This window comes from Chiloscyllium plagiosum, chromosome 37 (assembly GCF_004010195.1).
Source record: "Chiloscyllium plagiosum isolate BGI_BamShark_2017 chromosome 37, ASM401019v2, whole genome shotgun sequence".
NCBI lineage: Eukaryota > Metazoa > Chordata > Chondrichthyes > Orectolobiformes > Hemiscylliidae > Chiloscyllium > Chiloscyllium plagiosum.
This window is the reverse complement of record NC_057746.1, coordinates 1,939,556-1,949,758: the sequence shown is the minus strand read 5'-3', so window position 1 is coordinate 1,949,758 and position 10,203 is coordinate 1,939,556. Positions and strand designations below refer to the sequence as shown.

General features: G+C 45.1%; 2 protein-coding genes across 4 annotated transcripts in view; one reads left to right on the top strand and one right to left on the bottom strand.

The window, feature by feature from the left end:
- LOC122541196 (zinc finger protein 271-like) overlaps positions 1 to 10,203 on the bottom strand; it is a 64,547-nt gene that overhangs the window by 21,762 nt on the left and 32,582 nt on the right. The gene's annotated exons all lie outside the window — the stretch shown is intronic.
- The window catches only part of LOC122541625 (zinc finger protein 271-like), a 16,014-nt gene continuing 6,866 nt past the window's right edge, over positions 1,056 to 10,203 (top strand). The window contains exons 1-3 of one of the 3 annotated variants that reach the window (XR_006309629.1): positions 1,068 to 1,089; positions 5,362 to 5,564; positions 7,345 to 9,384. Coding sequence is in view for 2 of the 3 variants with exons in the window: in XM_043678533.1 (XP_043534468.1) it covers positions 7,858 to 8,709 (852 nt within the window). In the remaining variant the exon portion in view is untranslated. Of the gene's footprint in view, positions 1,090 to 5,361; positions 5,565 to 7,344; positions 9,583 to 10,203 lie in introns of those variants that run through there. The other 2 variants (XM_043678532.1, XM_043678533.1) reach the window with 2 other exon arrangements.

The following is a 10,203-nucleotide window of genomic DNA, read 5'->3' as shown; positions in this document are numbered from 1 at the left end:
CAACACATTTTCAGCTCTGATCTCCAGCATCTGCAGACCTCACTTTCTCCACTATCCAATTACATTAAAGTCAGTGATACAGGACAGTCTTCATCCTGATCCACATATGAGTGACCTGGGTTAACCCAACACCCAAGAACAGTTGAGATGAAACTTGTCTATGTGTCTAATCTGTGTTCTCCCTTTTCTGTGAATGCTTGATGGGACAGTGTCAATGTGGAGAAGTTATTTCATCCCCATTATAATTGTGGAACTGTTATTCCTTCAAATTCATATCAGTATTTTAAAAAAAATATGTTGACAGGTTTTGCCTTAATCACCCTTTCAGACAGTGACTTCCAGATCCTCACCATCCTCTGGGTGAAAGAATTACTCCTCGACTACTCTGCCTTCCTTCTATCGTTTACTTTAAACCTCGTCTGCCTGGTTGTTGAGCTCTTTGCTCAGGGAAATAAGATTGAAACAATCCACTTCGTTGCCTCTGCCTCTTCCTCCTTCCACTAATCCCTCTAGACAAACATCCATTAATGCTTCCCCCAGCCCAAGCCCTGAACTCATATCATTCTCTACACATTTCCCATACGCTCTCTCTGCGCTATTCTTATCCAAGAAACATGTCTTGGCTGTGTCCCGCCTTGCTGTACATACACTGATCCCACCACTGCACGCCATCGGTGCCTTGCATATTGTGGCGTCTTCCTCTTCTGATCTTGTTAAACACATCCGAGGATACACATCCCACACTGATGATGTCACTTTGAAAGTTCGTGAGGATGAAGAATACCATTCCCACACTGGAAATCTCTGTCAAACATTTACCAGGGGAACTGAGACAGCAGCTGCAATAAGTGAGGTTTTATTCAGATGGGACAGTGACAAGTTTAAATCCCCACCTGATCTGCTGCTCAAAGTCACCTCCATTTCCCGGTCAGTTTCCCAAGTTTCTGGAAACTCATGTTGTTCCAGAAATATTTGGATTGACTGTGAGAGACGTCAATCAGAGAGCCCACCCACTCTGGACATTGTCTCCTCTTCCTCTTCCAGAGCTGGTTCACTTCCTATAGGGACTGAAAACCAAGTGAGGAGATGGTGAGTGAAGGAGCAGCTTTTATACAAATTGTATCCCATAATATCCACACCAATCTTCAGGCAGTCTGACTATCCTGTGGGCAGTCAGGGGTGGAAATGTCCCTTATGCTGTGTGAGAAGATCCAGCTGAGAGAGCTGTTTACTCGGTGCTTTATGCTGAACTGTGTGACTGGAGCTGTGTGTTGGATATTGAGTGTGTTTATTGGAAGCAGTTCCCTCTTGAGTTCCAGGCTGAGTTTTGTCGATGGCTTATTCCTGAAAATGAATGAGGAGGTGAGATGTAATTATCTGGGAGGTGTAGAATATCTGAGGATTCTTATTGATTTCCTTTTGTTGAGTTGTGTGTGTGTGTTGGGAGCTGGTTATTATGCTGTGGTCTATGAATGGTCAGCTCTTTCTGTATGTTTGGATCTGGATGTTGCCTGTCCTTGGACAACCCTGTCTCTGTAACTGCCTCAGAAAAGAAAAAAAGACTATTTGATTTCCAAAGTCAACAGCCAGTGGTCACTGTTGTAATGTCAGAAACCTGGCAGCTGAGGTGTGCACAACAATCTCCCACAAACAACCAGGTGATAGAGGGATTGTAAAATGTTTATAGAGAGTGAAAACCTTTGAAAGAGATTTGAATCCCTTGTTGCCAATTTTAAAAATTGCAGGATATGATTTCATATTTTAAGACTTTTACTCTGTCAATCCAACAAATTTTGCAGAAACAAACTGAGTAATACTAGTAGGCAACTAATACACTAAACTACAGAATAAATCTTGCTGCTTTAACACAATTGGACACTTCATTGCCACAGTTACACTTCACATCCTGCTCTCTGTAAAAGTAACGTGGTAGCAAGGTAATGTCATCTTTATCTTCCAACAGGTTCATTTCTCTTCATATCCTTTTCTTTATTCTTTTCATTCCTGGGATGTGGGAATTACTGGCTAGGCCAGACTTAACTGCCTTGAACTGAGCCAGGAGGTCATTTCAGAGTGTAGTATTATTCAACCATGCCACTGTCAGTCTGGAGTCGATGCAGGACAGACTTCCTTCTGTAAAGGACATTACTCAGCTAGATAGGTTGCTACAATCAATACATAGCCATCATTAGACCAGCTTTTGAATTCCAGACTTTTAACTGAATTCACATTTCACCATCTGAAATGAGCTCACATCCCTGGGGCATTAGTTTAGGTCGTGGATTATTAGTCCAGTGACATTGCTACTGTGCTGTTACCTTCCTAGACTGGTTTCACTGAATCATCACTTTGAATCACTTTTAGTTTTCAGAGGCTGGTACAATTTCAACATTTAAGAGGCATTTGGATGGGTATATGAATAGGAAGGGTTTGGAGGGATATGGGCCGGGTGCTGGCAGGTGGGACTAGATTGGGTTAGGATATCTGGTCGGCATGGACGGGTTGGACTGAAAGGTCTGTTTCCATGCTGTACATCTCTATGATTCTATGATTGCCAAAACTGAGGTCTCATCCAGTGAATCCTTCTTAGCCTCAACAGGAAGAATCTTCTAGAGTCTTTAGATTATTGCAGGGTGTGCCTCTTTCTTTTACATTCACTAGGGGGATGTGGGCATTGCTGGCTGGCAAGCATTTATTGCCTTCTCTAGTAAAAATGATTAAATTGGATTCCCTAAAGTATGGAAACAGGCCATTTGGCCCAAGTCCATACCAACCCTCCGAAGAATAACCCACCCAGACCCATTCCCCTACCTTATATTTACCCCTGACTAATGCACCTAACACTATTGGCAGTTTAACATGACCAATTCAGCTGACCTGCACATCTTTGGATTGTGGGAGTAAACTAGAGCACCCAGAGGAAACCCACACAGACATAGGGAGAATGTGCAAACTCCACACAGGCAGTCACCCGAGTCTTGAATCGAACCCAGGTCCCTGGCGTTGTGAGCCATTGTGCCACCCATTATGTTGAGTTGCCTTATTGAACTTTTTTTTATTCATTTGTGGGACTTGGGTGTCGCTGGCTGGCCAGCATTGATAGTTCATCCCCATTTGCCCTTGAGAAGGTGGTGGTGAGCTGTTTTCTTGAATCGCTGCAGTCTACTTGCTGTGGGTTGTCCCACAATGCCAGTAAGGAGGGAATTCCAGGATTTTGACCCAATGACTGTGAAGGAACAGCAGTATATTTTCAAATCAAACTGCTGCAGCCCATGTGCTATAGGTTGACTCACAATAGCATTAGGGAGGGAATTCTAGTATCTTGACCCAGTCACAGTGAAGGAAAGGTGGTATATTTCCATGTCAGGATGGTGAGTGACTTGGACAGGAACTTGCAGGTAGTGGTGTTCCAATGCTTCGGCTGCCCTTGATCTTCTATAGGTCTTTGTGAATTTCTGCAGTGCATCTTATAAATAGGACACACTGCTGTTACTAAGCATTGGTTGTGAAGGGGGTGGATGCTTGTGGATGCAGTGCCAGTTAAGGTTCTTGAGTGTTGCTGGAGCTGCACCCATTCAGGCAACTGGGGAGTATTCCATCACTCTCCTGACTTGTGCTTTGTAGATGGTGGACAGACTTTGGGGAGTCAAGAGGTGAGTTACTCACCATAGTATTCCTAGCTTCTGACCTGCTCTTGTAGCCACTGTGATTATGTGGTGATTAAGAGGAGACCACACTGGGTGCAACAGAGGACATTTGTGGAGGTAGGTACAGTTAAGCGTGGTCTGCTCTGCCTCGGGGAGACAGGACACTAAGTTGCGGATCATTTCAGAGGACAACTCTGGGACACCCACACCAACCAACCCCACCGCCCTGTGGCCTAACATTTCAACTCCCCCCTCCCACTTCACCAAGGATATGCAGGTCGTGGGCCTCCTCCATTGCCAAACCCTAACCACCCACTGCCTGGAGGAAAAACGCCTTGTCTTCCGCCTTGGGACTCTGCAACCACACGGGATTAATGTTATTTCACCAGTTTCCCCATTTCCCCTACCCCCCACCTTATCCCAGTCCCAAGCCTCCAACTTGGTACCGCCCTCTTGACCTGTCCATCGTCTTTTCCATCTCTCCCCTCAACCCTCCTCTCCAACCTATCACCTTCTCTGCCACCTTCATCTATCTATTGCATTTGCAGCTATCTTCCCCCCAGCCCACTACCCCCTCCCATTTATCTCTCAGTCCCGAGGCCCACAAGCCTCATTCCTGATGAAGGGCTTTTGCCCGAAACATCGATTCTCCTGCTCTTCAGATGCTACCTGTCCTGCTGTGCTTTTCCAGCACCACACTCTCGACTCTAATCTCTAACATCTGCAGTCCTCACTTTCTCCTCGCCTTATCTTTTGCTCTGATATGTTGGGCTGTTCCATCATTGAGGACAGTAATATTTGTGGAGCCCCTTCGTCCAGTTTAAATGTCAACCATCAGTCACAACTGATGTCGCAGAATTGCAGAGCTTAGATCTGATCCATTGGTTGTGGGATTGCTTAGCTCTGTCTAACACTTGATGCATATGCTGTTTGATATGCAATGATCCTATTTGGTAACTTCAATCAGAGACACTCCCACATTCTGCCTGGCAGTCCTCAGGAAGATCACAGTCTCCCCTCTGTTCACCATACTGGCTGTTGTCCTTGGTTTTTCTCTCTCAGACCTCTCTCTCTCTCTCTCCCCCTCTCTGTCTGTCTGTAATTTCGAAGACAAAAAGTCTATCCCATTGGCACTAATTGCTCTTGCCCTCGTTTTTGGAGTGTGATCATTTTGCATCTTATTCAGCAATTTCAATCCTGTCCCCACAGTAACCAGGCCACCTGGCCTGTTGCTGGGCAGAGTTTTATAACTTCCATACAAGTTGCTCTTTTGAGGGTATTTTATAGGATCCCCACAGTACGTAAACTGGCCAATCAGCCCAACAAGTCCACACCAACCTCCAAAGAGCATCCCACCCAGACCCATCCTCTACTTCATCCCTGCGACCCTGCATTTCCCAGGGCTAATGCACCTAACCGACACATCCCTGAACACTATGGGTAATTTAGCATGGGCAATCCACCTAACCTGCGCTTCTTTGGACTGTGGGAGAAAACCAGGCAGAAATCCACGCAGACACAGAGAGAATATGCAAACTCCACACAGATAGTCGCCTGAGGTTGGAATCGAAACTGGATCCCTGGCGCTGTGAGGCAGCAGTGTGAACCACTAAGCCATCATGCCTCCTTTATTTGGAAAGAAATTTTAATGCATAGTGATCTTACAAAATTTACGTTCACAACAGACTCCTAACTTACATCTTCTCAACTGTAGGAGGAGCGGATTGGAGTGGTCTGGAGGGAAGTTCTCCCAGCTGCTCAGGAGAGGGCAGGTTTGATCATCCTTTCCACATTTTTGCCTGAAGACCCTTTACAGTTATGTCTCACTCTCATGTGCTGGGCTCCATGCTCGTGAATGGAGGTGTGCTCATGGAGCTGCCTTCTCCTGTGGTTATCCACAATTCTCAACGAAATGTGGTAGGATGTCAGAGCTTTGTTCTGATCTGTTGGTTGTGGAGCTGTTTAGTTTTGTTTATTACTGTTACTTTTGGTGTTTAGTCCGCATGTAGCCTTTTGCAGTGCATGTGCTAAGTTCAAACCTTGACTCTGAAGTAACCCCAGTGTTCCTCCTGACCTGTCTGTCTACTGGTAATTGTAATCCTGGAATGAGGGCTGTGCTGGGCTGTGAGATTGTGGTGGAATACATTCCTGCTGCTGCTGATGGCTCACTGAACCTCATGGACACCAGTTTAGGAATCTGTCCTTCGCCTACATCTCTTGTAATGAAGAACATAGTGAAGTACTCATTTATTAGTTGAGAGGGGGAATGCTAGTTTTCCATGGAGTCTATATTGAGGTCTTCCCCACCTGACAATTGGATGGGACATTCCCAGGAATGGTGATGGAGGAAAATGAGAGTTTCCAGATTGATACGATTCAGTGAGTATCACTGCTACTTGACCTATAGTGTAGCTGTCCTCAGACCTTGGTAAGAGAGACTTTACAGATTACACTGGCCTGAGATCACCTTCATCTTACAATGTCAGGATTCTCCAGGACTCTCTGATTTTCCTCTTATTATGGGATTTTGAAGTGATTGTTCATTATTGTTACTTTTATTTTGATAAATTCCAAAATTAATTAAAATCCCCTTCATAACGTGCAGTAGTTGAGGTGAAGAGCAGAGATGCCTTTAAGGGGAAAGTAGAAAAGCACGTGAGGGAGAAAGGAACAGAAGGATTTGCTGACAGGGGTGAGAGGAAGAGGGTGAGAGGAAGCTTATGTAATATACACACACATACATACTCGTATATAAACTCAAGCATAAACATCAGCGTGGACCAGTTGGGCAAATCACCCATTTCTCACTGTGTTTGTAACTTTCCGTGGGTGGATTTGAACTCTCGATTTCTGTATTGTTAATCCAGCACCATAGTAATTCAGCCTCCATACCTGGTAATATATTCATTGAATTATATTTTAATTCTTTAAAAATTTTACTTGAAGGCTTCAGCCTTTTCCAGAAGCCTGGGGGTAGATTTGATAGTGTTGTCCAGTTGCTATGGCTGATAGCTGTATTTAGGACGTTCAGTATGAGTGAGTGCTTTGTAACTAATATCCCAGGATAGACCAGAACCCTTCAGTCAGCTACAGTGGAGCTTCTGGTGTGGGACTAGCCAAACAAGGTCAAAATCACAGTGAGGTCACCAGACAAGCCTTTGGCATCACAGACGCTAACCAACTACCACAGGCCCCCTCAGTTTATAACTGCCTGACCTTGTAGTCCTGAATCCTGCCCTAATAAACCTAAAAAGAATGTGAGAGTTTGCTATAAATAAAAAGCTTAAAACCTGTGAATTAAACAGCATCACCAACCCCTCCTGCCCTGCAGGGAAATCTGGAAAACAAGGGAGAAATTTCAAAATCTCAGTTGAATTAACTGGTCCTAACCAACTTGATTCAAGCTACTCATAAATTTATGGCCCGTTTTACACTCAGCCCAATGGTCTTTTCCAATGCTTTTGTTGTAGCTGGGGTTCTGGTGGAGGAAAGAAAGGAGCCACATTGTCTGCTCTTGGTCACTATCCAGTGTCCCTGCTGGAAACAGAGGGTGTGTGACAATCAAGTGAGGGGAAAGAAGGGATTTGGATTTGATCCCCTCCCATACAGGCAGACTGGCACTTACTGTGGAACACCCCCTTCAGCAAAAGAGGAGAGGGAGTTGGAGGACTTCATGTTTCCTTTTCCTGTTTTACAGAAGGGTTGCACTGTACTACACCAGAGAATACCGAGAGGATAGACACTGCGGATAGATCCTGACCATCACCCAAGGAGCAACTGCACAACTGTGGGAAGACATCCAGTCTCTTAGCAGCGTTGCTCAACACAGAGAAGATTGGGCAGTGAGACTATCATTTGGAAACCGGTCGGGTCAGAGCAGCTTTCTAATCTTGACTCTAATCTCCAGCATCTGCAGTACCCACTTTCGCCAGCTTTGACATATCGTCGGATCTGAACCTGGTCGGTGGTGTGGAGCCTTCCATCAGAACGAAACTTTAAGCAGGTTTGGCTGTGAGTGATCGGTCAGGGTGAGGCTAGGAAGAAGTGTTAGTGGCTCCAAGTGTGGTGAGAGCTTCAATCACTCATCAAGCCTCATGAACAAGTGATTCAGTCCTATAGATGAAAGACTATTCAAGTGTGAGGTGTATGAGGAGGACTCCACAGGCTCATGTAATCCTCTAACACACAAGATTATGTGTAGTACAGCAACATGGAAGAAAAACCATTTAAGTGTGAGGTGTGTGCCAAAGCCTTTGCACAATCATCAACCCTTCTGATGCATCACCGCATTCACACAGGGGAGAAACCATTCCTTTGCGAAGTGTGCAACAAATCATTCGCACAGTCTTCACATCTCCGCTCACACCAACGCATCCATACAGGGGAGAAACCGTACAATTGTGAGATATGCAACAAGTATTTCTCACAGTCATCCCATCTTCGCTCACACCAACGCATTCACACTGGAGAGAAGCCATTCACATGCGAGGTGTGCAATAAATCATTCTCGTTGTCATGGGCTCTCCTTGAACACCAACCTATTCACACAGGGGAGAAACCCTTCACATGTGAGGTGTGTGAGAAATCATTCTCACAGTCCTCTGGCCTTCGTGCACATCAGCGCATCCACACTGGGCTGAAGCCATTTACATGTGAAGTATGTGACAAATCATTCACACGATTCTCGTACCTCCGTGTACACCAACGTATGCACACAGGGCAGAAACTTTTCAAATGCGAGGTATGTGACAAAGCTTTCACACGGTCATCAGGCTTAATGGCCCACCAGAGGCTCCACACAGGTGAGAAACCCTTTAAGTGTGAGGTGTGTGATGAAGCTTTTCCAATATCAGCAAGGCTGCTGAGACACCAGAGGATTCATACAGGGGAGAAACCTTTCAGATGTGAGGTGTGCGGGGCTGCATTCTACCGATCCTCTAATCTCCTCACACATCAGAAAATTCACACGGGGGAGAAACCATTCACGTGCGAGGTGTGTGGCAAATCATTCTCCAGGTCATCTTACCTTCTGGTCCATCAGAGGATCCACACAGGAAAGTAACCCTGTCAATGTGAAGTCTCCACTGAAGCTTCCGTGGCATCATTGAGGATTGACATGAGTGCAATGTTTGTGGACTCATGGTTGGGTCTTGTGATTTCATGGTGCTAGCTGTGTTTTCATCACTGATTGAACAAGTCGATGATCAGTATATCATCAACAGCCCCCATCATGGATCAAGTGATACAGACAGCCCTTAGAACTTTGACTTGAGTTTCAAGCTGCCAAAGGAACCTCTGGCATGGTCTTTGTACTGGGGAAAGGCAAGGAAAATGTTGAGAGCAAGACCAGGAATTGTTCATTATGTTCCTCAATGTGACCAAAGTATTTGAGTCAGTAAATCACAAGGTTGTGTAGACTGTGCTCCGATGATTTGGATGTCAAAGAAAGTTCGGTCCAATCCTGCAAGAGCTTCATGATGAAGTGATGTGACTGTAACTGTAATAAGTGTGAGATCTGAAAACAAACATTCAAAATCCACTAGTGTCAAACAAGGCAGTGTGATAGTGCCCATTCTATTTACAGTCTACCTGACAGTGACTATTCACCTCATCAAAGACCCCCTGCCCTGTGCTGTCAGTGTTAAATGTCATTTTGGTGTGAAACTAATTTATCTCAATCCTTTCTGTGCCAAACTGAAACTGAACACCATAGATAAACGTGATCACCAGTTTGCAGGTAATTACAGTGTTGTTATTGACACTGTAACAGATTTGTGATCGCTTAAATTCTTGCAATTTGTATAACTTGTACAACTAAGGTTCGGTGTCATTTCTGACCATCGGAGTTGGGAGCCAGACTAAAGATTTTAAAGAAATTATTTTCCATAAGACCATAAGACCATAAGACATAGGAGTGGAAGTAAGGCCATTCAGCCCATCGAGTCCACTCCGCCATTTAATCATGGCCGATGGGCATTTCAACTCCACTTACCTGCATTCTCCCCGTAGCCCTTAATTCCTTGTGACATCAAGAATTTATCAATTTCTGCCTTGAAGATATTTGGCGTCCCGGCCTCCACTGCACTCCGCGGCAATGAATTCCACAGGCCCACCACTCTCTGGCTGAAGAAATGTCTCCGCATTTCTGTTCTGAATTGACCCCCTCTAATTCTATGGCTGTGCCCACAGGTCCTAGTCTCCTCGCCTAACGGAAACAATTTCTTAGTGTACACCCTTTCCAAGCCATGTATTATCTTGTAAGTTTCTATTAGATCTGCCATTAACCTTCTAAACTCCAATGAGTACAATCCCAGGATCCTCAGCCGTTCCTCGTATGTTAGACCTACCATTCCAGGGATCATCCATGTGAATCTCCACTGGACACGCTCCAGTGCCAGTATGTCCCTCCTGAGGTGTGGGGCCCAAAACTGAACACAGTACTCCAAACGGGGCCTAACCAGAGCTTTATAAAGTCTCAGTAGCACAACGGTGCTTTTATATTCCAACCCTCTTGCGATAAATGACAACACATTGCATTCGCTTTCTTAATCACGGA